The sequence below is a fragment of the Podarcis muralis genome, chromosome Z, assembly GCF_964188315.1.
Source record: "Podarcis muralis chromosome Z, rPodMur119.hap1.1, whole genome shotgun sequence".
NCBI lineage: Eukaryota > Metazoa > Chordata > Lepidosauria > Squamata > Lacertidae > Podarcis > Podarcis muralis.
Genome location: NC_135673.1, coordinates 1,431,474 through 1,458,219, shown reverse-complemented (window position 1 = coordinate 1,458,219; position 26,746 = coordinate 1,431,474). Strand labels below are relative to the sequence as shown.

At 48.6% G+C, this 26,746-nt stretch overlaps 1 protein-coding gene across 2 annotated transcripts in view; it reads left to right on the top strand.

The window, feature by feature from the left end:
- Positions 1-26,746, top strand: part of LHX2 (LIM homeobox 2) — a 53,655-nt gene that overhangs the window by 13,679 nt on the left and 13,230 nt on the right. For both annotated transcript variants that reach the window (XM_028714455.2, XM_028714454.2), the window contains exons 2-4: positions 1,016-1,221; positions 2,233-2,609; positions 12,051-12,256. In XM_028714455.2, the coding sequence (XP_028570288.2) occupies positions 1,022-1,221; positions 2,233-2,609; positions 12,051-12,256 (783 nt within the window). In that variant the 5' untranslated portion in view covers positions 1,016-1,021. The remainder of the gene's footprint in view (positions 1-1,015; positions 1,222-2,232; positions 2,610-12,050; positions 12,257-26,746) is intronic.

The window sequence follows — 26,746 nt, the reverse complement described above, 5'->3', positions numbered from 1 at the left end:
AAATGTTTTGCGCCTTAAGACCAGGGCTGAAAATGCTGCGCATGTTTACTCTGAAGGAAGTCGCACCGAGCTCAGTGGGGTTTACTCCCAAGCAAGCGCAGGTCAGCTGGCAGCCCGAAGCGGCTGAGGATCTAAATACTTTCAGGAAGACTTGGGTGTGTTTTGTGCAAAAGCGGCTTTCGAAACTCCCTTCTCTTTTTCCTTTCCCCTTTCTTTAAAACAGTCCGAGATTTGTTTACTACTAATTTTTATTTATTCTTTTCGTAAGCAATGTAATGCATTTTAAAATCACTGCTTGTTTATGTTTCATTCTACAAGGATTTAAGATCGGGCTGCGATGTCCGTCGATTACGTTTCCTTTTAAACCCTCAGATTTTTATTTTCTTCCAGTTTCGCAGCCAAACCTCTCCTGCTCTGCAGCCCTGCCCTCCCCCGCCGGCCTTAGCCTTGCGTTGCTTCTCTTCTCCCCGCCGCCCCGCATTTCGCACCCCTCCCTCGGTGTGGCACAATCCAGATTGAGAGCGGGAGAAAGGACGGGTTCAACGGTCGCTTCCTTCTCACTAATCCCACCTTTCCCTCCTTCCCTCTCTCCCAGGGGCCGTTTTGGTGGGCCTGGACTGAGGTGCGGCTTCATTCTAGGCGTGTGGGGTGGGGGGGAAGAGAAGCGCTTTTTCTCTTAGCTCTTTGGCTTCGCAGTTTCTCTCTCCCCCCCCACCGCCCCCCACCCAGCCTGGGCTTCTGGTCTGGGCAGCTCCCGCGGGCCAGGCCCCCAAGAGCGCTTCCTTTGGGCGAGTGGGCGGGAGCGGTGCTTTTTGTAGCTGACAACCCCCCCAAAAAAACCCCTCTTCTCTCTTCCCATCCCGGGGTGGGACCCCCTGTCCCCGGCCCTTGCTTCAGCAGGGAAGGGGAGACGAACCCGAGAAAGGCCTGGGGGCTGAACTCCGCGCCCGGGCCTCCTCGGCGTCCGGCTCCCTAATCAGCGCGCGCCTTGTCTGTCTGCTCCCTCCCTCCGCAGCACGCCATGCCCTCCATCAGCAGCGAGAGGGCCGCCTTGTGCGCGGGCTGCGGGGGGAAGATTTCGGACCGCTACTACCTCCTGGCGGTGGACAAGCAATGGCACATGCGCTGCCTCAAATGCTGCGAGTGTAAACTCAACCTGGAGTCGGAGCTCACCTGCTTCAGTAAAGACGGCAGCATCTACTGCAAGGAGGACTACTACAGGTAAAGCCCCCGGGCGGAGGGGGAGGGCAGGGCAGGCAGGGCAGGCCCGGCCGGGGACCGCTGCGACTTTCAGCCCACCACCACCACAACTAGCCACGATGGCTACTAGCCACCAAGGCTAAGCGGCGCCTGTGCCTCCACAGCCGTGCCAGTAAATGCTTTTGAACGCCAGTTACTGGAAAAGGCAGGAGTCCGAACCTGCTCGCGGGTTTTGCAGAAGAGGCATCTGGTCGCGGACTGTGAGATTAGGATGCTGAACTAGACGCGCCACCGGCCTGATCCAGCATTCCGCTCTTACTGTGTTCTTAGGTTCACTGCCCCGAATGCAGCCTGATTTGGCAATCTCTCCTTTGGAGAGGAGACGCGTCATGGCCTGAGCTCAGTTCTCCATTCAATGGAGCGAGAGGCCCCGGCCCCCTGAAGCTTACAGAAAGTACCCACGGCCTCCTGCCTAACTATGGGGAGGAGGAGGCATGGGGGGGGGGGGCGGCGGCTGCCAGGCTAGAGAGTGCTTAGGCCGGGTCGAGGCCCCCTTAATTCGGGCATCCTGGATGGCTGCAGCGAGTATTGCGTTTCTGTGGTAGTGCACTCCAATGGGGCCTCATCCATAATAAGTTTGGGCTGGTCAAAATCTAAGCGGGCATTCAAGCAAAGCCCTTCACCACTCGCCTCTTCCTTCCGCTCACTGGATCCCATGGCTTTGGGGCCTGCCTGACTTTCCATAGAGGTGCCCCCCTCCAAAAAAGAAAAAAAGAAAAAACAGTGGAAAATAACTTGTAGGAAGAGAGGGGAGGGGTGAAGGGTGCGTGACCGCTGAAACTCCCGGGAAGTTTGGGGTTGACGCCGCTTGCTTCAGTTGCTCAATAGTTTCTCAGCGCACTTTGCGATTGTAAGCACCTCGCGAGAAGGGACCTTATAGTTCTGTCCATGTGCCCTATATATGTTAAAGATAGCAGGGACCCTCCTCTCCACTGCGCTCCTGAGCCTCTCTCTTTCTGGATCTCCCTGCAGGAGATTCTCGGTCCAGCGCTGCGCCCGTTGTCACTTGGGCATCTCTGCCTCCGAGATGGTGATGCGCGCCCGGGAATCGGTTTACCACTTGAACTGTTTCACCTGCTCGACGTGCGCCAAAATGTTGACCACGGGCGACCACTTCGGCATGAAGGACAACCTGGTCTACTGCCGGCTGCACTTCGAGGCGCTGCTCCAGGGCGAGTACCAGCTGCACTTCAACCACGGCGAGGGCGCCGCCGGCAAAGGCCCAGCTCTGGGCGCCGCCGCCGCTCTCGGCCTGCCCTACTACAACGGCGTGGGCACCGTGCAGAAGGGACGGCCGAGGAAGAGGAAGAGCCCCGGGCCCGGCGCTGACTTGGCCGCCTACAACGCAGGTAAAGGGAGCGGGCGGTGGCGGGAGGCTCGACGGGGCGGTCGGAGCTGGGGGTTCTGAGCGGTGCCTTTTTAGAGTGCGCGTGCTTGGAGGGGGAAAATCGGGGCGCCTTGGAGCCCCTCTGGTTGTGCTATGGAGGGGGTTGAGTGGGGCGCTCTGCCGGGCGTGTGACTGCTCAGCTTTTGCAGGGGCTGGATGAAGCCCAGTTGCGCCGTTTTTGCGCCGAACGGGGAAGGGCGTGGGGCATCCCAACCCGAAACCGGAGGCGCGGGAAATGGTTCAGGGAAGGGGCGCGACTTCGGAGTAGGGGAAAAAGCAACTGCGGGGAGCCACTTCGGATTGGCTGGCAGAGTAAAAGGCATGATGCCAAAGGATGGGCTCAGAATGTTGGATTATTTTTTTCTTTTTTTGGGGGGGGGTGTTGTAAAACAGAGGGGGCTGCTTATGAAACGCTGGTGCTGCAAAACAAGCTTTTCGCGCGCTCTGAGCTGTTTGAACCCGGGACCTTTCTCCGCGCCTGAAAATCTCTTGTATCTGGCAGAGCAAATATGAGAGGTTGGGGGGGGGGGGGAGCAGGGTGGAACTTCCTAAAATGAGTTGCTGGCATCCCTGGGGAAGAAGGCTTCCCTTCCCTTCCTCCCCTACAAACGAGACCCCGAGATCTGCGTTCCTTCAGAGAATGGTAGTTTCCGCGGAGGCGCTTCCTCCTTTTCCAGCCGCCGCTAAACTTCGAAATGTTTCTTGAGCTCCTTTTAATCGACGGGACCAGAAATAGCGCGGAGAGGGGTTGCTGGAGCGGGGAAAGGCTGCGATCCGAAGTACTGGTGCGCTGAAGCGGTAGCAGGGAGAATTTAGAAAGCTGTTTCGTTTTGGTTTAAATTTCCTTATATAACATGAACAAAAAACCCCGAACCTAATGGAGTTTCTTTCTGAAAAGGCCATCACACCTACCCAAAATAAATGACTTGCATTATCGCTTTCGTTTTAAAAGAAAATTCTGATTTAACAGTTTCCCTCCATTGTTACTGTTGTTATTATATTTTATAAATATAACAATATTATTATTCGCCAAAATATTGGGAACGCCTCATCTCCCCAATGCGCCGAATTTGGTATTTTTGAACCTAAATTATCCAGTAAACTGGAGCTTCTTCCGGCGGGTCTTTTGCGGCCTTTGCCTCTCCTTCCCAGCGTGGGGGCGGCGGCGGCGGCGGCGGGACCTGCGGCTCTGGTCCTGGAGACGCGATGGGCTGTGACAAGTGGAAAGCGGCTTAGAAAGGCGTCCGGGACTTCAAAAACAGCCCCCTCCTAACCCTTTCTCGGCGGCAGCCTCCCCCCTCCCCCAGCTGGTGCACGAGGCCGCTTTGTGGTCCCGAGTTCACCCTTCCGTGCAAAAATATGTGTTTAAGGGAGAAGGGGGATATTTTGTGTGCCTGCATGTATGCGATATTTAGATATTGATGAATGATAGGTATTTTATATTTCTTTAATATTATAATGTATCTGTGATTGATTTTCAATGCGTTGCGAGGGACCTTTAGGTAACAAGTGAGGAAGAAGCCTAATGAATAATAATATGTCTTTATAAGACAGGGGTTTGTTGGAGAGTGGGAGGGGGCTTGTGGACTGGGGGCTCCACCAGGGCATGGGTGCATCTGTGGGTACAATAGCTACTTCTTCACTGTCCCTACCCAGATGTGTAAGGCTTTTAAGGAGGGACTCTTAGTAGCCCCTCCCTCTGCACAGACATTGCCAGGTAAGGTGCTGAGTTGAGACTGTAAATCCCACACCCCCAGTTTCAGGTAGCTGAGCAACTTGTAGTGTGGGAAGAGCTTCCTGCCCAATGTTCTCTCTTCTGGAATCTAGATGTGACAAAGTGGGGGGGGGGGACTGTCCATATTCAGAGCTGCTGCTCTCCCTGCTTTTTCAGGAGAGGCCTCCTCTGCTGCCCAAGCAGGACCTATTCCATCTCCCCCGCCACCTTCCAGGGTTTGAGGGGGGGGGTCCTGGGAGCTAGGATCTTCCCACTCTCTATTTCCCTTCTTACAGCCAGTGTGTAAGGTTGGCACCACACCTTTTTAAAGGTGGGGGGATGTGCCTACTCGGAAGCAAGGCCCATTAAGCCAAAGGGGTCTTCTTTACAAGTCAGGGCATCAATCACTTAAAAATAATTATATACTGCTTAATTGTAACAAAAACTTCTAAGCGGTTCACAAGAAACTTTGAGAATATCAATAAAATACTGTTGCAAACAAGTAATATATATATATATATAACCAGGAGTAAATTAAGGAGAGATTTAAAGGTGTCAGTATCTGCATGTCTGGGTAGGCTTGCCTAAACGAAAATGTTTTAATCAGGTGTGTCAACACCTAGACATTCTGTGTCCCACTTTCAGTTATTGGCAGAAAATGCAAACTGAGTTGGATAAAATATATGGGTCTGGAGAAATGGGTGAAAATTCCCCAACCTTCCACCCCTTTGATGCTGACCCTCCCCCTCCCCCTCCCCTCTCTACAGGAGCCAGTGCATGTGTTGTTGTTGTTGATGATGATGATGATGAGCAGTGTGAGAGAGATGGGTGTACTTCACAATGGCCACATCCCCTTCTCTAGTTCATATGCACAATGAGAGCAGCAGGTTGGTTGCTGGGCCCCCCTCTCACCTTGCCTTGGCTCCCCCCCCCCCACTACTTGCTTGTGAACATGATACCAGTCTTCCTGGGTCTGACCTCTCCAGATCCATCTCAACCCAGCACCTCGATTTCAGCTGCAGAAAAGCTCAGCAGTGGTGCCATTTAGTCATTTTGGACTTTGGATATAACAGCCTTTACTTGAAAAAAATGTGGCTAGCTAGTCAGGCTGCATTTGACCTCCCCCCCTTCCCTTGAGGGGGACCATGCTGACACCATTGTAGCTAGATGCCTCTCTAGGATGCTTAGCTGAGGGCCCCTGGGGGTGTTGTTAGGGGATGACATAGGGGGTTGAGGTCCAGTCTTTTGCATTGGGACGCATATTCCACGCCCGCTTTAAGCAATTTTTGAAAGGACTTTGCTTACAGTGACCTGGCATGCTTTAAAATGCAATGCCTATGAGATCCCACCATCCAAGCACTCCCTGTTTGCACATTTATCTCCCCTCCAGAAATTTGCTAAATCTTTGGTTAAAGCTGCCTAAGTGAAGAGCCGCTGCTCTATCTTGCTGGTGGCAGTGAGGCTGTGGGACGTTACATCATGGTGGAGCCCCCTCTGGGTTGCAAAGGGTGGGTACCACAGCCTCTCAGCCAAGGGGGGTTGAGCTGGAGCCAAGCTGCAAGAGCTTTCTGTACAGGGGTGCGTCACAGGGGCAACGACACCCACACTTTGGGCTTTCCAGCTAAACTAGCACTGGGGAGCTTGGGGCCACGCAGATGGCTGTTGGACCCCAGTGCCCATTGGCCTTGGGTCATTCTGCGGCTGATGGGAGTTTGGAGTCCAGCAACATGGCAGGGGTCCAGCCCTGGCAGGGGGAGTAGGGATTGGCATGGACCTGAACTGGAAGCCAATCACATCTAAGCAATTGGGGGGTGGGGGAAGGGTTGGCTTGTGACAAATGAGGGCATGAACATGAGCAGAGCGCCACTCTGGATCTTCATCTAGGCCACACTGCTGAGTAGAGTAGTCACCAGTGGCTGGAGCGGCAATTGGAAGGACTATGTGAAGAGCAGGCTGTTCCGCGGAGGCCAAGCCAAGTTCTGCAGCTCAGTTTTCCCAAGCAGTTCCAGATGCTCCTGTCTTGGTAGGGGGTATGTGTGGGTGGGTTGTCTGGGTGTGTTTCCAGGCTCCTACTAAGCCACAGGCAGCCATATCTAAAGTTGGGGCAAGGCTTTCCCACAGTTCTTTCTGTTATGCCCCCCCCCCCAGTTGCCTCTTGCCTTTCAAGACCCACTGCTCCCCAGAACATTCTTCTCCAGGTGTTGCAAGCAAGCTTTCCATTGACTGGCCATAGAAAAGCCTGGGTTCCCAGAGCCTGTGGCAACACTGGTGGAAAAGGAATGTTATCTCCACAGAGGAACCCCACTCCCAAACTGGCCAAAGTTCCCCCTCCCCACCCCTTCATCATGCAATGCCACTTTGTGTTAAGAATGTTTATCTTAAGTAGCAGAGATGAGCTGGGAGCAATCCTGTGAAAGTGGTGTTGCACATGCCATGCTGGAGACTCTGCAGGCTTCCAGAGTGCACTGCTCTACTTAATCCAAAGCACAGTGGGCAAAATTTGTGAGCTGAGGGGGTGCTATGGGTGCTAACACTGGTCTCTCTCTCTCTCAATCTATTTTACTGAAAAAGTTTAAATCCCTAAACGACCCTCTTCCTTTTCTGATCTGCACTGCCCATCCACAGCCTGACTTGTTTTTTGTTTTCAGCTCAAGCCTTCCAGGTGCAGGAGTGGGCGGGTGGGTGATGGGTGCCCCTTCCCCTCCCCCCCGGAAAATCCTATCTCCTAAACTTGGCTCAGGCTGACTCGTCTTCTCCCTCCCACTTTCCACCAGGCCAAGTGCCCATCTGGAACTATTCGCTGGGAACAAGATTAAACTAAGGCCTCATTAATTCTTTGTCTTTGCAGGCTGGTGGGGGTGCTTTGGGTAGAAAAGTGACCAGTTCTTGGTCTTTGGGGTTTATTATTTTTTTAGTGGGGAGGGGAAGCAAAGGGTGCGTGGGGAGCATGGCTGGGTATTGTGTTCTTCAAGGGTGCAAGCAGGTCAGGAACACGGACTCTTTAGTGGGTAGAGCAGTCAGCTGTGGTGGGGATTTGTGCAGAAGACCTCTGCTTCCACTTGCCCGCTCCCTGGCCCAAGTCTTGCCATTCTGAATGGAGGCCTCCCGAGGACCTGCTGATTTGAGATGGTCTGTGACTGTGTGTGCTTATTCTCCCTCCGTGATGGCTTGTGTTTTGTTGGCAATTAAACACAGAGTGAACAATTGATTGAATGGATTCTGAGAGGATGCAGCAGTCCTTGGATGTGTCACCTTTGCAGACTTTGATGGAAGGAGCTGGTTTAAAATGGGTCTTTTCTGCTAGCATTTAACGTCCACTGAAGGGGGGGAGTCACCTCTGCCCCCAGTCCTAGGGAGTCCTGGGTCTCTACACAGATGGAGACCTCTGTCCAACCTCGTTTGAGTTGCCAGGTCAATCTATCCAATCTCTTGGGTTTTGCTGTCCTCCCCATCTTGCTACCAGTTCCCTTCTTGCCAAGAATATGCAAGCCCTTTTGGGCCTTATGCGGAATTTGATTCCTCCTTTTGCTTCTCCCAGAGAAGGCTAGCTCAGTGGTCCCCCCTTGATTCTATAAACTCATATCCGGTGCCCCCTATGCCACCCTAGAAAAAGCACAGCCTGCTATGGAAGACAATAGCACAGTAAAATTCAAGGCTGTCACAATTAATTGCATGTTTATTCAAAATCTAATTAAAATTATTTTGTTTAATTAATTCAACAAAACTGATGAGCTTGAGCCAGTGATACCAACTTCTCAAAGACTGATAGTTATCCAGCGACTCCCACCTGCCACCCCCTTGCAGATTAGCACCCCCAGGTAATCCAGCTATCCCCTAGGGGGCACTTTCACCCACATTGGGAACCCCTGGGCTAGCTGCTCATCTGTGTGGCTGACAATACCACCCACCCCCAAGGAATGTTGGTGACCATTCTGTGACACCCCACGAACTCAACACATTGAGAAGCATTGCAGGCACTGGGATGTAGACTTCAGTTGTGTTTCCAGGCTGCCTCCCCCACACTCATACAGCTGCCCACACTGTACAACATGGTTGCCATCCTAGTAGGGAGACCTTTGGAGGCGGCAGCAAGGAGAGCTCAGTGACAATGATTTTGTGGGAGGGGGGAAAGACCCCACCCCAGGATTTTGCAGTCTAGGTTCTTGCTCATTTATATGCCATCTCCCCTTCAGCAAAGTGGTTGTCCAGCCCCACTGTTGTCTGGACAATCATACTGCCCCAAAGGAAGGAGGAATGTTTCCTTTCGTAGGTGGAAGAAATTGCAATGTTTATTGTCAGCTCATAAGCATCTTGCTTGCTTGCCCATTTCCTTCACAGAAGGCAAGATCAACTGCGTCCCTCTTGCTTCCCACATCCCAGGCTGCTTGCCTGAGCAATGTCAGGTGAAAGGGAAATTAAGCTTTCTATTACAGGGAACTAATGATCAGCCATGTGACACTGAGGGGAGCCTCTTTTGTGGAAAAGGCTCCTGGCCTCGGGAAAAGACGTTTGGAATCCATTTCAGTTCGCTGTGGTGAAGATCCTTAGTTCTCAGGGGAGCATATGCTCATTCTGACACACATCTCCCCTATTTTTTATTTGTTTTAATCCAAAATTCAGTCTTATATATACAGTACTTTTATGCAGAGGTTTAAAATGCATTTTCTCCCCCCTCCCATGGACTAACTCAGCAAATTCTGTTTTGTTCATGTAATCACCTCCTTTTTGTCTGCTGTGGAATAAGCAAGGCAATCCCTCTTATGACTAATCCTAAGCATTTTTAAAGGTCCAACTGGGGACTGGATGCAATACACCACATGCAAGATGTTTGCAAGTAGCTTCTAGTCTTTTACATCAGACAGACAGGGCTGGGATTTTGCTGTGGCATGTTTAGGTGGTGTGGGCAGCTCAAGGACTGGCTCCAGACGTGCCCTGCGCCCCCCCCAACAGCTGCATTCCATGGTCACAGTATTGCTTGCAGTGTTGAAGAGAGAACTCTGGAGTGCCGCTTTTAGAGCATTTCCTCACACTGTCTTCAGGAACATCGCACAGAATTCACAACTGCACAGACATTGCATTGAAGTTTGCCTCTTGGGTCATGCACAATTTTATCGCCTCCTGCAAGAATACTTATGTGCCAATGCAGATCTTGTTATGTATATTGAGGGGAACAAAACAAAACCAGGTTTTACTCTGCAGACTTTTGAACTATGCAGGGTTATTGATCAAGCAGGCTAAGGATCCTGTGTAGTTCTAAACTTTGCTAGCAAAGCCAAATTTCCTGCCATCTCGTCATTTGTATGATTTCTTTTCTGAGACCAGATATGCCAAGCAGTAGGGGACACACACCTTCCTGTGCCTTTCGGGGTTGAGAGCTGGGAATGGAGCCTCAGGGTTTGGGGAGAGCGTACCTTTTCAGTGGGCAAAATAGGGAGGAGTGGCTATGTTGCTTTCCCAGAGGGTAGCTGAGGGTTACATCTGGAGACTAAGAGCCATGACAGCAGATTCTGTGGTTTGATCTGGCGTTGTGTATAGGTGTTTACGCTAATCTTTAAATCCCCAAATGACTTATTCCCCAAATATATGAGAGGCCACCTCCTTTCCTACAGTTTCCCTTGGGAATTAAGATGCGCAGAGAGGGCCCTCCCGGTAGTTCCACTTTCCTCAGAAGCTCCAGGCGGGGCTGGTGGCCAGGAGAGGGTCTTCTCTGCGGCAGGTCCTAAGTTGCAGAATCCCCTCCCCACAGAAGGTGCCTGGCACATTCACTACAGAGTCTTGTTTTGTTTCTGGAATGTTGAAGCCTCATCTCTTCACATTGTCATTTGACATCTGAGGGGTACGTGCGCGTGTTAGGGATCCACCCTGCTCCTGGTACCATGATCTTTTTAAACTGTTCTTAATTCTAAATTGTTGTAAGCCAATTTGGGACATTCTTGTGAAGGACGAGTAATCAATTTAGTATTTGTTGTTGTTTTGTTTTGTTGATGATGACGACGATATGTTATTTCTTTTGTCCTTTATAACTGCATTATCAAATGATGTTTTTCCATAGGAGTCCATGAGAAGAGGGCAGGTGACAGTCATGTACCTTTGCTTTAATATATTTGGTGAATGGAAGCCAAGCGTCAGAAAAGTTGCCCTTCATTTTCTGATAGGATGTGTTCTTTCTTGGGGGGGGGGGAGTTATCCAGTGGGCCTTTGCCTGCAGCAGTAGACACCAACCACTGAACCCCCCCCCCCCCAGACTGGCCATTCCTTGCAAACCAGCTGCTCTGCATGCATTCCAGTGCCTTTCCATAGCATTAATGAGCATTTGGCCACTTAAGGCAGAGCATGCATGACTGAGATTACTGCAGATCTGTTGCAGCGTTTAACTTTCTGGGAATACTGGTATAATCGGTAGATTTTAAGCAGGATAAATAATTTGCATTTGATATAAGGTTGTGTGTTGGTTTGGATCCTTGTTGGAAGTACACAGGATCTGTGATGATGGACAATTTCAAAAGCAGATGCGTTTCGACAGCTGGATCAATAATTCACATTCTAATGCTCTCAGGATAGATATTTATCTGATTCACCCGCCTTTTTTCTTAGTCATTTCATAGAGTGGATAAAGAATTGTCGAGGGAGACCATAAAATGAAGCTTCCTGAGAACCCCCCCCCCCTATTTCAACATACCTGAAAAAGCTAGTTTATGGGAAATTGATAAGCGCCGATAACACATGTTAATGACAGAATATCCAAACAACCAGATGCATTGCTAAATTTTCTCTGAGTGTTTGATATTTTTAAATAGGAACTTTTTGTGTTTGGTTCTTGGAAGGTGTAGATGCATTTTTTATGTAAAAAAACAAAAACCCTTTTAATATGCCTGCATATTATGCTTGCTGTGCAAATTGCAGCTCCATTTGTTAATTATTGTAAAGTTCCTTTGCCTCTTTGTGGAAGCTTCATTAGTGAATTTTTGTAGCCATAAGAGGGAGTCTTGATCTAAATTGTTTCTAGTAAACACATGGGGAGGGGGGAGGGGGAGAGGAAACAACAGATTCCTTCAAGGGAGTTTGATTTTTATTTTTTTTAATGGAGTGCAAATGTGGATAGTTACTTGCAGCTTCTGTTTGGTCTTTGGTATAAGTCAAACCTCCTTGGAACTGTTCCCTGCCCGCTCACCCCCAACTTTATGTCAAATTATATCTGGAATTCGCTGTCAGGTGTACACAGCCTCTCTCCATCTACCCTCCCCTCTTTAAATGGTGTTTTATTTAAGGGTCTCTTTTGTGCTCTGTGTAGCTGAGTTTGGTGGGAAGAATACCGAGGGCCTGAATGAGTTTTTTCCCGCCCCCTCTTGAAGGTTAAGTGGACGTGGTGGGCTGTGGGTCTGCAGCTACACAATGCAGAGTGACAGTGCTTTAAAACATTTTTTTGCAAAGTTGTTCTCATGCTGTCTGGAAATGCGGAGAGGAAGGGGGGGGACAGAGATGCCTTTTCTGCTCTTGCAGATGAGAAAAGAGAGAGCCACCTGTCACTGCAAAAGTGCAGGTGAGGGTTCTTGTAGCCCTATAAGTGTATGGAGAAGAAAGAGAGGAGGGACTGAAAGGGCTTGATAATACTTGCCCTGGCCTTGCTTCTTCAGTAGCTATGATGACTCGCTCTCCTCCCCCCCCTACCCCGTCCTTGTTTCCTCCCAGCTTTGAGCTGCAATGAGAATGACGGGGACCACCTGGACCGAGACCAGCAATACCCCAGCAACCAGAAAACGAAGCGCATGAGGACATCGTTCAAACACCACCAATTGCGGACAATGAAGTCTTATTTTGCTATTAACCACAATCCGGATGCCAAGGACTTGAAACAGCTTGCTCAGAAAACAGGCTTGACCAAGAGGGTTCTCCAGGTAAGAGAGGATGTGGGGTCTTCTGTGTCATCTGGAGGCGCATAGGAGGTTCGGATCTGCTATGGTGCAAGTTTGGTAACTTCTCTTCCAAACCTCTGAAGGGTTTGCAAAAATTGTGCAGTCCAGCCAAGGTTCCTGGCGTCATCCGTTCCTTAAGCGCAGGCAGGTTGATCAAGCCATTTTGATATACTCCTGCGCATGGGGAGTGAGCTCCCATTCACGGGTTCATGGATATGGGCTCCCAAAGTGAAGCCCCTGTGACTCACAACAATTCTGTGAATGCCTTTTGTTGTAGCTGAGAGATTAAAGATGTGTCCTGTCTTTGCCTGATGCGTGAACTGCGGTGCTTTTGGAGTGTTGCAAGAGGTAGAAGCCACAGCTGTGGAAATAATACCTTGTAGGTTCTGGCAATACTAACCCCTGTGTGTGCTCTGTGCTGATGCTTGTCTGCCTACTGCCATTGTGATGCTTGCTTTTCCAAAACATATCTGTGGTGCACCATCAGGAGAATGTTCCCAAGGCAAACTGGGTCGTTCCTGCACTGTCTTGCACTTGGGGGTGGGGGTGGTCGACAGCAGTGCCTCAGAGGAGAAAGGATATTTAGTTAGGGCACTGCCAGCTTGTTTGCAGGATCCTTTGGCACTGCCTCTTTGAGGCTGCAGCTTCTGGCTTTTGCCAGCTGACCCCATCATTTCAAAAATGCTGTCAACCGCCTGCACCCGATGATCTCTAGCAAACTTGCAGCATTTGGGGGGGGGGCATTGCAGGCTGACTTGGGAGACAGGCCCATGATGCAAATTTGCAGATTAGTTATTTCAATTTATAGCTTGCTTTTCATCAATGAAAGATTTGCAAAGCGGGTAGCAACAATTTTAAAAAGCTATCACAAGGTTGAAAGTATCTGCAATAAAGCACAATATTAAACAGCGCGTGCTCTCATGCTAATTTACGATTTACTAGCAGCCTCATACCTGAAGATGCTTGGAAATTAGAAATAAATAAAAAAGCAGAGCAGTTTTGAAAGCAGCACGAAGCTCTGCCACTGGGCAGCAGATCTAGGGCTCACTGCAAATGACCTGGGGCTGCTAACAACACCTCCTTATGACTGCCAGTTTGCATTTCTGTTAGAAATAGCGCGGCAGCAAGGACCTGTGTTGGTAGTGATTCAGTTAGGCCTCTCCTGCTGTCACTTGCCATGCCGACAGTGGTGCCTCTGCCTGCAGGAGCGGAGTGTGTCACAGCTGCTGGTGTTCGCCTGTGCTGCCCCACAGAGCCAGGTGCTGCCCGAGAAACCCAGCGCTGGGCTCTCAGCTGCGTCGCTGTAGCTGCACACGCCAGGCCTCACCCTTCTTCTGGATTGCCTCATGCTTAGCGTAGCTGCTACCTGCCCCAAACCATGCGCAGCACAGCACCAATATCACAGTTTGTGACCTGCAGTTCATCCATAAACATGAACCAGAAAAGTTTGAAAATGCTGTTTTGTCACCAGCAGCTCCTGTGTCTAAGGGGATTCTAGATGAGGAGAGGTGACTTTTGGGCTGGGCGATTGCTGATGTTTCAAGTCCATCCGGGTGCAGATCATGCCACCTGGGAGTGTGTTTTTTCTTTTCCCTGGGGAAGGGAGTGTCCCCCACCCAGGGCTAGTTCTGAGTTCAATGATTTTGTGGTCAGGTGGTGGCAACCACCTAGGAGGAGAACCTGTGGGGCTTGGAGCTTGTCTGCATGTGGTCAGCTGGGCTGGAGATTCTTCCCTGATGCATCAGCAGAAATGTGTGCTGCATGTATGGTGCACTTACATGCAAGATTTGGGAAGGCAGGACTTTCCATATTGTTGGCATCAGTGCATGTAATCTGGTGCCCTGGCGATGTTTTGGGTGACAGCTGCCATCAAAGCAACAGAGGCAGCTGCTTTATACTGAGTTAAGTCACTGGTCCATCTATCTCAGTATTGAGATATCTGCACTGACGGATAGCAGCTCTACCAGGGCTTCAGGCAGAGTCCTTTCCCCACTTTCCCCTTGAGATGCTAGGAATTTAACTTGGGATGCCCTGCCCAGTGAGACATGGTCCTTCACATCAGCCTCAGCCATCATGGCCAATGGAGAGGAGTCATGGGAGCTGTAGTCTGCGAATGGGTAGAGGGCACCAGGGTGGCAGAAGCTGGCCTAGACTCAGTGATGTTGAGGAGGGTGAGCACATTGGATCCAGCTATGGGGGCAGGAATAATGATGACATTTGCCAAAGCAGCTGATGGATTACATCCTCCTTGAACAGGCAAGTAGGTGAAGTGATAATGAGGCTTTCAAGTTTTGCTATTGCTTGTGATATATTAGCATAGAGGAAGTAATGATAAAACCAGCTTAGTATTATATGATGCTCATCCAATCTCAATAAATTGAGCGTTTTGTTTTGTGCTACTGTTGCTTGGTGACCAGTGACCCTACTTGGAGGTGTGGCTATGAGGACTGTCCTGATGAGCTCTTGCACCTCAGAAAATAACCACTAACTCACTGCATGAGTTGAATTGCTCCCGGAAAAAGCAGAAACTGATTTGGCCTTCTTGTGTGTTGCTTCTGCCGAACATGAGTGGGAAGCTTTATGTTTCTGTCTAATATTTTGTTTACCAGCTTGCTGTTAGGCTCAAAGTTGATCAGGATCCTTTCCTGTGTCTCTCTGGGTGGTTTGCTGGGTGATCACCAAGGGGTTTCCAATTCCCAATGGTCTAACTATGGCAATAGAGACTGCCTGCCCATGAGGCGAAGTGAGGCAACCGCCCTGGACAGCCGGATCCAGAGGAGTGGCTGATCTGACCTCCGAGGAACACGATGCCCACTGTTGCTGCCATGGTAGCAGCGACAACATATGCCAAATCTGCCCCCTCCACAGCAACAAATAGGATGTGATGGTGGTCTCCTCCCACCCCTAGAGAGGAAATGGCAAGGGCTGCCCTCTGGGGTCTCCTGGGGTCTTTGCCCACCTGGTGTGATCCAGAGAAGACCCCTTTCCCACTGTGACGGCCCTTGACTCCCAGTTCAGACTGCTGGGTGAGGCTGATTTGAGCCTCGCTGCCCTGTTCCCGACACAGATCTTCACTCACTCATCCTTCCTGGATGAGAGGGGGCATTTTGTGGTTTGCCTCAGGCACCAAAATGTCTTAGGCCTGTATAGCAACAACCAGTAAACTTACCTTCTCTATAAATTAGGCTGCTGGGTTGAAAACTGGGAGTGGATTGTTGTGTGAAAGGACCCGTGGAATTGGTTTTGGTACTGATTGCAAATTCCTGGGCTGACCATGTGCAAGCACAGAGACAACCTGCTCCTCAATTCCTTGCGTAGGTCCACCCAGCTGAAGAACTCTTATTCCTCTGGCTGCAGTTGGTGGGTAGCAGCAGAGTTTCAGTGTAAAACAAAACAAACAAAACAAGACTGAACAAGCCTGAAGCCCTCTCACCCCTGTTGTACTGGGTGCTGAGCTACTGCTAATCTAGCTCTCTGTTTTCAGAGTCAACCAGTGGTTGTGGTCTAAACCACTGAGCCTCTTGAGCAGGTCAGCGGTTCAAAACCCTGTGACGGGGTGAGCTCCTGTCGCTCTGCCCCAGTTCCTGCCAAACTAGCAGTTCAAAAACACACCAGCGCAAGTAGATAAATAGATACTGCTGCGGCAGGAAGGTAAACAGTGTTTCCATGTGCTCTGGCACTTGTCACAGTGTCCCATTGCACCAGAAGCGGTTTAGTCCTGCTGGCCACATGACCCGGAAAGCTGTCTGTGGACAAACGCCGGCTCCCTCGGCCTGAAAGCAAGGTGAGCACCGCAACCCCATAGACTGGACTTAACCTTTACCCCCCCTCTCTCTCTACACACACACACACACACACACACACACACACGCAATGTGAGGTAATAGAGGATGGAACCCTGAGCACCACCTGCACATTTATGAAATAAAATATCACATTTCCAGAAACAGATCCTGTTTAGTCAACCTGCTTTGGTGCATCAGTTTTCCCGATGAATTGCGACTGCCTTATCCTGGAGTCCAAAGTCTGAATGTGCTGCCTGGGTGGATGTCCAGGGCACCCCACTCTTGCAGGAATGAGCAGAGGGTGCAAATGCAGCAAGGCTGGCTCACTGCATTTCGAAGTAAGTGAAGTCGTATGCATCGGAAAAGGAGGACTAGTAAGACCACTAATTCCGAAGCCTAAAATTAATCAACTGCCTCTCTTCTTGTCATCCTGAGCAAACACAAGATGCCGGGAGGAACACAGGAAACTGCCATAGGAGCCATCTTCTCAGGGTGGAGGTCCCTTTGCCACCCTGCCCCTCCATGAAATACTTGAGGCCCCCGACACAGTTGATGGGCATTGCCATTCAAATGGTGTGTGTGTGCGTATTGTGCCATGTGATTGATTGTGTGGGGGCAGGGCTTACCTGCCTCCCCAATATTTTATTCAGGTTGGCACCCCTGGAAGCTGCCTTGCGCCAAGTGAGGCCTGCTGATGTAATGAGCTCAGGGTACCACACAGTCTCCCCTTGCCAGGCGATGAACCTGGGACCTTCTGCGGGCACAGCTGAGCTCTTCTGCCGCTGAGCTGCATCCCTTCTGCAGGCAGGAAAGTGAACAGAATTCACTGTGGCAGATGTGCAGGCTGTGTTTTAATGGCAACCATCCACAAGAGTAGATGATGGTACAGAATTTAGGAATCTGCTTGTGCTAAGGAGATCAGTTAATAAGTAAGAGGAATTTAGACATGGAAAGACACGACTCGAGGGGAGGTTGAGCTGAAAAAATGTAAGAGCATTGCAATACCATATACAGCTCTATAATGGGCAGAATTCAGCTTCTGTCATTTACCAAACCCTCCCCAAATTGTCAAACAGGGATGGTACAAAGAAAGGCAACCATGCATCTGAAAATTATAGATACTTTGCCTATGGGACTGTTCTAATCTTCTACCAACCAGCTATTCAGAGGCTCAGCCTCCAGGAATTTAGGTAACCATTTTAAAAGCCATCCATGTTAGTGGTTATCCTGTGGCGATGAGTTCCACAAGTCAGTTTTGTATGAGATGTGAGGAGCAGATTTGGATCCAACTTGTATGTGTGCCTCTGGCTTTGGTGCAGGGGGGGTGGGCAAAAGCAAGGAAAGTCACCTGTGTGGAACATGAAATCCTGTCTCTTGGATTTGGAGACCCTCTCTGCCCTGTTCCCACCAGTTTGCCTTCTGGGTGATCCCATCTCTGCACTGAAGCCAGTTCTGGCATTGGGGCTCCCCAACGGCCTCCTGCCCCCTAGGCCTAATTCACCATCACAAGAGGCCCTTTTGCAAAGGGGTTGTGGTGCTGAGGGTGCATTATACTTAGAAAAATTATAAACTGGAAAAACCCTAAACATCTCCAAGCAGTGTACAAATGTATATAAAATGCGACTGACTCCCCATGAACCAATTAAAAATGAATATACATAAAGTATCATTAAAAATAAAGGTAAAATCAATAAAGCAAACATTAGCTATGTCCTGGCTTTTGACACCACCTTGACGGGCATCTGCCAGAGAGGCTGGTCTCAACCTTTGCCCTCCAGAATTCTCCCTCTCCTTTCCTCTACGGTCTGTGATGATGGCTGTCATTGTGTGCTGGAAAGCTCTGCTGGGTGTGCTGAAAACAGTTCAGTCTGCAAGCCTTTTCCAAGGGACATGGTGGTTTAGGTTGCATCATTTTAGTTTTATTTATTCGTTTAGAAAATTTATAAAACTGCATGCTCAAAAATAAATAAGTAAATCTCCAAGCAGTGTGCAAGCCCAGTTGTATACACAGCCTGCACTGGGGACTCTGCCATCTATATTGCCTCCCTGTCTTCCATAGTGTTGATGTTTCCAGGTATGGGAAGCAGGTTCTGGGGTGTTGAGTTCAAGTGACCCATCAGCACAAAAGGATTAAGCCCTGCTAGAAGTTTCCTTTTGGCAGGGGTCAGGCTGATATGCACAAATATGTGACCACCTCACTTGCTTATGGTTGATATCACTTACGTAGAGGGTGTTTTTTTGGGGGGGGGGATGATATGTTTTATTTGTTTTCTAGAATTTGAGGTGTGCAAGTTAAAAAGGAATTCCTGTTTCTGATGATTTACTGCTTCCTGTAATCCTTCCTGTATTCCTGGACAGCCGTTACTGCCAGTCAGTGTTGGGAATACTGCTATATCAGTGCAGTGGTACCTCACAAGACGAAAAACTCGCAAGACGAAAGGGTTTTTGGTTTTTTGAGTTGCTTCGCAAGACGAATTTCCCTATGGGCTTGCTTCGCAAGACGAAAACGTCTTGCAAGTTTCTTTCCTTTTTCTTAAAACCGTTAATACCCAGGGTGCATTAGAGGTGCAGTTGCGACTTGACTTCGAGGAGCAACTCATAGTGTGGTAGCCTGCTGGAGAATGTTGGGGCCACTTCTTAAAATTACTGCAGACTTAATACAGTGGTGCTTCGCAAGATGAAAAATTCGCAAGGCGAAAAAACTCGCAGAACGAATTAATTTCGTCTTGCGAGGCGCCACTGTGTTTTGGACTCCAGTATTTCTGTGCCCCCCAGCCAGTTTTCTGCACCAGCCTGGGTGCGTGTAAAGAAGTAGAGGCAGCCAGGTTTCTGAACACGTGCAGAGTGCCTTTGTTTCATGAGTGAGCCCAGTAGACCCACTGGAGGAGTTTAGGGACCTCCTGAACCACAGACGTCTGTGTTTTTAGAAGCAGCCGCAGAATTCTCTCTCCTGAGGGTGCGACCATGGAAGACAGAAAGGCAGGATACAGATGACATGCAGATATGTTTAGATTAAGTTTGCAAAGTTGATACAGATAACACATTAATAGTTAAATAACAATAATAAAGATGATAGTTACAAATTGCAATATAAATAAAGATATAAGAAATGACGAACGTGGGTGGAGGGAAGTCACGTAGGTGTAATATTTATGTTTGTATTTGAGTAGTGCATTTGTATTGTCGGTATTTGAATGGTTGTATTTGTAATGTTGTGTGTGCATTATTAATAAAAAAATAAAATTAAGAAAGAAAGAAAGAAAGAAAGAAAGAAAGAAAGAAAGAAAGAAAGACAGAAAAGGGCAGCATTTTGCCCAGTGGGATAAAAACTGGGTTGGTTAGGACAGGGCCTTCAGCCAGGCCAGGCCAGTAGTGGAGCAGGGACATGACAGAGCACTATTACTGGTATTTATTCCACAGCAGGGGTGTGCATTTGCCAATGTTTGGCATGCCAAGTAAGAGAGAGAGAGAAAGCCACCCAACTAACTGTGTGGAAAGAGAGGTGGATTGCATATATTAGCAAGCAAATAAAAGTGGCGAAGTCCTTTCAACAGGGACCAACCAGAATGCCCACAATATAGCGAGCAAGGTTCTGAGTCCAACAAAATTCTTCATCAGGTTAGATGCTAAGCAAAGTGCTGTGTGTGTGTGTGTGAGAGAGAGAGAGAGAGAGAAAGAGAGAGAGAGAGAGAGAGAGAGAGAGAGAGAGAGGTGGCCTCCTCCTCAGATGCATGCAGTGCCATTTTCACTTGTTAGAGGCATATACTCATAGGGATGTTAGAAACGGAAAACATTAGCTGTGAGGTGAGGGGGAAATGAAATGCGAACCCATAACTGGGTTAAACTGAAAACATATGTAAAATAGTTAACGTGTCCATTCATGAAGTGGCACTGACGATAACGCAAATATCTTGGCATTGGTCGATTGACTCCCCTCCTGTAGTAGGATTAAATCCTGTACTTTCTGGTGAGTTTTCCACTGGGAGTTTCTGTTGGAAGTTCCTTTGCTCAGAAATGACTTCATAAAGATCCTGTGTGGTTGACATGTTCTGCTGGTTTCTGGGTATCACCCTCTCTGGTATCAGATGTGCGTCCATTTATTCTTTGGTGTGGAGAGTGTGACCAGATTGTCCTGTGTGGAATTTGGAAGGGAACTTCTGGCAGATGGTGGCGCACAGTGCCTGGAAGATCGGATACATAGAGAAAAAGCAAGAAGCAAAGATAACAAATCCATACACTTGAATTCATTTACACTGACATTTTAGGGGATCAGGGGTGTGTGTGTTGCAATCGATTCTGTAGCACTGGGTATAGAAGGCAGCTAGCAAATCCAGAATATTCCTAAGTGTAATAATGTGTAGTATTAACAGCTGCATAATTATACAAACCTGGAGAAAGAAAGTATTTACGGTTGCCTATTAATGTATACACTGCACAGTATTCAGAACTTGAATTGCCTTGGCGTAGAATTATGTTTTGTACGTAAAGGAAACACAGTCATGGTTTAGGGTGGTGGTTTATCGGGAAGACTCATAAACCCCTGTGCATACCAGTCAGGGTGAATATGTATTGTTTTATAACCACTTCACTAAAGAATTGAAAAGATGCTCAACAAAAACCAGGCATAGTCTGACTTCCACAGAAATTTTGTGCAAGCCAACCAGGATGAAAGCTCAATAAACAGGTCACCTCCTGGGTGAACCATACAAATGGATCAAAATATTCTGAAATTCGTTCTACAAATCTTAGCATTAAAATAAACAACAATTGCCACTTTCATGCTGTGTGGGAGACATGAAACTGACTTAGACTGATTGAGACCCCTAGTTCATCTTGGCTCTGACTGGCAGCAGCTGCCTCCGCCATACCTCCAGCTGCTTAGATGCTTTCTGTTTGGAGGTACCAGGGAATCAACCAGGCGCCTTCTGAATGCAAAGCAGATCCTCTGCTGCTGCGCTATGGCCCCTGTGAAGACCCCATTCCAGCAATAAGCATCTAATGATTGCGTTAAAGCGGTTTCTCGACTGCCTTTCCACTTCCTGCAGAAGTGCTCAAGGGGACTGACACACTGGAGCCTAACGACAGTCAGACCATGATGAAACAATTAACTAAAAGGCAACAAGCAGTTCCCCGAGAAGCCGCAAAACATGTGAAGGACCCAAGCTTTATTTTATTTTTAAATTGCATTTTCATCCCACCCCCAAGCTCACATTGTCTTACATGGTTCTCCTCCCCTCCCCCTTATCATGTAATCACCAAAACAACCTTGTGAGGCAGGTTAGGGTGAGGGACAGTAACTGGCCCAAGGTCACCCAACGTGAGCTTCATGGCTGAGTTGGGGGGGATTTGAACCCTGAGCTCCCAGGTCCTAGGTAAAGGGACCCCTGACCATTTGGTCCAGTTGCGGACGACTCTGGGGTTGCGGCGCTCATCTTGCTTTACTGGCTGAGGGAGCCGGCATACAGCTTCCGGGTCATGTGGCCAGCATGACTAAGCCGCTTCTGGCAAACCAGAGCAGCGCACGGAAATGCCGTTTACCTTCCCGCCAGAGCTGTCCCTATTTATCTACTTGCACTTGGACGTGCTTTCGAACTGCTAGGTTGGCAGGAGCAGGGACCGAGCAACAGGAGCTCACCCCGTTGCGGGGATTCGAACCACCGACCTTCTGATTGGCAAGTCCTAGGCTCTGTGGTTTAACCCACAGTGCCACCCGCGTCCCTCCTAGGTCCTAGTCCAGCACTATAACCACTGGCCCTCAAGAAAAGTGGCAACAGTGAGGTATCTAACAGTAGGCATGGAATTCTTTGATTACTTAATGGAGGCAGGGGTTGTTGTTGAAGGGTAATACTGGGAGGCAACAATTGTTGGGTCTTGATGGTGCAAACCTCTCATTGATAGCCTAGGAAGAAGCGCCCCCCCCCCCCGGTCCATGCTGGACAGCAAACCAAAGGGTGTTTCCCCAGCGCTGCCTGCAGATGACAGGGATCTAACCTGCGGCCTCCTGTGTTCAAGGCAGCAGCTCAGGGCTACAAGGTTTATCAGGGTCGAGAGAGTCTTCTATGGGGAGACTGGCAGCCTTCAGCCTTTACAGACTATGAAAGAGACCCAGGTAATACAGCAGCCAGCCTTGAGGTGAAAGGGCTCTGTGGTGCAAATCTTTGAAAATATTCACATCTGGCAGGTTTGCAAATGATGAAGAGTTTGCTTTGTGCTTTTTGCTTGGAATCAATTGGGTCTTGGAGCATGTTGATAATGACAATGGCTATCAGAGGCAGGACGTAATTGTTTTGGGATTTTTCAGCAAGAAAGCCTGGGAACGTTTCGGCTAGAGGCTCCATGGCTGCTTCGGCCCTTAAGGGGGGCTGGGCTCTGATTGGTCCAGTTTGGAGGCATGCGGGTCTCCCTCACAAACAAGGCAATAAAGCCGCCAGTAATCAGATGTCCTTGCGATATCTTAAGTAGAGCCGGCTGCATCTGGCGAGAGCCTATCTAGTCCTACATCGTGTTCTCACAGTGACCAAAGAGGCGCCTCTGGGAAACCGAAAGGAGGACCTGAGAGCAAGGTCACTCTCCCTTTCCTGTGCCAGTTTCCAGAAGCTGGTATTCAGAAGCACAGCTGCTTCCGACTGCGGAGGCAGAGCCATCACGGCCAAAAGCCCTTGATAGCAAGTCCATTGTGCACTTATGGCCATCTTTAGTCAAAAAGGACATGGCAGTACACTCATCCCTCGGTGTTGAAGTAGCTTCAGGTTGAGCGCTTTCGGGTTGTGCTCCACGGCGACCCAGAAGTAACGGAGCACGTTACTTACAGGTTTCACAGCTCATGCATGCGCAGATGGTCAAAATGACGTCACACACATGCGCGGAAGCGGCGAAATGTGACCCACGCATGTGCAGACGCACAGTCGTGGATTACGTTCGCTTCAGGATGCAAATGGGGCTCCGGAACAGATCCTGTTCGCATCCTGAGGTACCACTGTATAGAGCTGGAAATGAAAGAGGAAAAGATAACTGGAAGGATCAGCAACTGGAGCACCTTCCTTGCTTGGAGAGGCTCAGCACTGAATCACGGAATTGTCAAGTGGGAAGGAATCCCCAAGGGACATTTAACCCCAACACGCAGGAATCACAGATAAATAATCCCTCACAGGGTAGCCATCCAATCTCTGCTTCAAAATCTCCAGTGAAAGAGAGTCCCCCACCTTTGAGAAACTGTTTAGTTTAGAGGGGGAGGCAATTAAAGGGGAAGCATATTTGAACTGTAAGGTTATGCTTTGCTTCCTCTCTCAAAGGAACATAAGAAGACCTCCTGCTGGGTTAACAGAAGGTCTGTCTAGTCCAGCATCCTGTTCTCTCACTGGACCACCAGGCAGGGCCGGCCCACCCTACCCATGAAGCATGGTCCACAGGGGCAGCAGAACTGTCCTCTAAGGCAGGCACGTCCAGCTCCCAAGAGACTGGGATCTACTCCCAGTATTAAAAAACTGGCAGTGATCTACCCATAGGCATTGGAGGGAGGAGGAGCGTGCGTGGGGTGGGTGGATTGCCCAGAGTTGTTGAGCTTTCCCCCCATAACTTTTTCTACATGATAAGGATCCCACAATCTACCAGGATCAGCTGGGGATCTACTGGTAGATTGCAATCTACTGGTTGGACATCCCTGCTCCAAGGGAGACATCCTTGTGTGTCATGCTGCTGTTAAGGCCAGGACCAGCACCAGGCAACAAAGTTAAGCCTAAAAATTACAAGATTTAGGGCAAACAATTCACCAAATGTCTTTATGTAGTTCATTGAGAAAATTAATGTAAATAAACGAATTGTCCCCGCAAACAACAGAGCCTTTGATTCCAAGCGTCATAAGAATGTCCTGTTATTGCTCAGCAGATAAGTGCAGCAAAGAAGTAAGAATTTAAATGCAAATCATAATGCAAAACAAAATATACTATATCTCCCCAAAAACCCAGTTTACTTCAAGATGTTATTTATTCACTTTCTTATTAGCTTCTTCTATATCCTACTTTATTCCATCATGGAACCCAAGGCAGCGTACAGGTGTGGCTCCCAGGTGACCACCCAACCCAGGCACTGACCACTCCTGGACCTTCTCGGCTTTAGCAAGGTGATGGTTTTAGGTAGCTTCAAACCATCACCTGGGGATGACTTCCTGGACCTGAGCTTTCAGCCTTGCCTTTACCTGAAATGTTTTTTGGATAGTGATGGGCATATGTCTCTGGGGTGTTCCTAAGTGGAGCAGGGAGGCCTTCTCAGTGGATATTCGTTGGATGCTGAATTTTATATTATTTGGACACCGGCCAGAGTTTGCAAGGGGGCGCATGGCAAAATGTGTAGTCAGATGGGGCAGAATGTGTTTACAATTTCAGGATAGTGGATTCTGTGACTTATTCCTTCATTCGCTCCTGTTTTGCTTCCTTGTTTCTTGTCTAGAAAGAAAGACAGGATACACATATGAAATAATAAACCAATTATACCACCGAGGCAATTATTTTCTCTTCAAGGATTTCTGTTTCATGCAATTCTGTGGTGTCCTCTTGTCTTTCATATTTTCCCCAATGAAGATGCATATTTCTTTGTGAACGGAAAGGAGATTTCAGGGGGCCAAAAGTTGTTCTGTATCTCCACCCGCTCCCGGAACAGTATTAACTTAAGGATTTAAGCCTATGATAGTTTGTGACTCCAGAATTGTATGGGGAGTTTTTCTGAAATAATGATATGTTGGTCTCAGTTCATAATCCCCATAGTTGGTGAGGCTCATTTGACAAGAAGAAACCGAGCCTTTAGAATCCTTGGCCCAGTCCTGTGGAATTGCTCTGCTGACAGAGATTTGGCAGGAGCCTTCTGCGCCAACCTTTTAAATGCCTGCAGAAAACTTTAACATTCTTTTAGGCTTATGCACACAACGAAGAATATATATTTGCATAATAGTTAGCTGATTTTGGATTATAAAAACCTTATTAGGTTTTTATTGCATGGTTTTACATATACTTGTTGTTGTAATCTGTTCTGATATGTTTTATGAATAGCACTATATATTTCATCGATCGAAAGGTCGGCGGTTCGAATCCCCGCGGCGGGGTGCGCTCCCATTGCTCGGTCCCAGCGCCTGCCAACCTAGCAGTTCGAAAGCACCCCCGGGTGCAAGTAGATAAATAGGGACCGCTTACTGGCGGGAAGGTAAACGGCGTTCCGTGTGCTGCGCTGGCTCGCCAGATGCAGCTTGTCACGCTGGCCACGTGACCCGGAAGTGTCTCCGGACAGCGCCGACCCCCGGCCTCTTGAGTGAGATGGGCGCACAACCCTAGAGTCTGTCAAGACTGGCCCGTACGGGCAGGGGTACCTTTACCTTATATATTTCATAGATATGTAAATAAATGTTCTTTTTCGTTGTTGCTTTTTTAAAAATGGAAGCCAGTGCCCCTTTGGGCGTTAGGCTGCTTCTGCCTATCAGTGGATGAGGTGCAGCTTCTGTAGCCATTCATGTTTGCACATCATGTGAACAATGACACCCTCATCATAATGCTGCCGTGTATCATTTCCCCCATTCCTTCTGGACCTACCCAGGGGGCCTTCAGGCTTTCAATATTTGAAGGAGAGTTTCAAATGCAAACTGGAAATTTTAGGTTTGTGGATTTTAAGTGTTTATCCCAGTGAAGCAAACTCACCGCTAACAAAATAATAATAATAATAATAATAATTCATGGACTTTTGATGGGGGGGGGGAGTGCATTGAAAAAAAGAGGAATGAAAGAATGACTAAAGATAAAGCATGTTAAAAATCCTGCCAGCAAATCAGGCAGAAGCTCAATGTCCTATAACTGCCTCATAAACAAAACAGAATGAGCTGTCAATAGAGCCTGGACCCCCCCCCCCCCATCTAACCACCATGTGAACTTTGTGCAAGCAAAAGTCTGGAGGAGCCCTGTTTCTGCAGAAAACCCCATAAATCAAAAAGCTGTGGAACTAGGAGCCTGGATTAATATTTGTCAGGAATTGGGATATGGGACGGCACTTTGACACTGCATAAAGCTTTAATGTGTGAGTGGTCCTGAGTCTGCCATGAACTGCCATGTGCAACTGTCTCCAGACCCCCTCACTGTCTAGGGATGTCCAATTAAAAATTAGATGTAGGGATTCTGGATCTGTGAGCCTCGCCTCTCCATCCAATGTCTTGCAATTTACTCTGAGCGCAAGGCCAGCGTTCCATCTCAGCTTCTCCATGAGAATAGAAAAAACAACAACCTGGCTTTATGCATTCTGATCTTAGAACTTTGAACGTGTGGATTTCCATATTCCCGGACCTGGCATTTTACACAGACTTTGCTAGTCTAACTGTGAATTTTATTAAGCACAAAAGGAAGCAGGGGAAACAAGCAAAAGGTCAAGAGAGATTACAAAACAAACCAGAGCACTATGGTTATAAAATGTGACAAATCTTGGCCTGTTCACCAACAATACAGTATTTCTGGTCTACTTCTACCTAGGCAGCGACTGAGTCCTCAGAAAAACTTTTGATAAAGTCCCTCACAATAAGTAAACCTAGCAGTCATGAGATAGGAGGATCAGAAACTGAGGCTATATAACTTGTTCGTAAATGCTTTGCCCAGGGCCATTCGGCTGCTGCCTTTATTACACACCTTTAGGTGTCAGGCAAAAACATTCCTCTTCAACC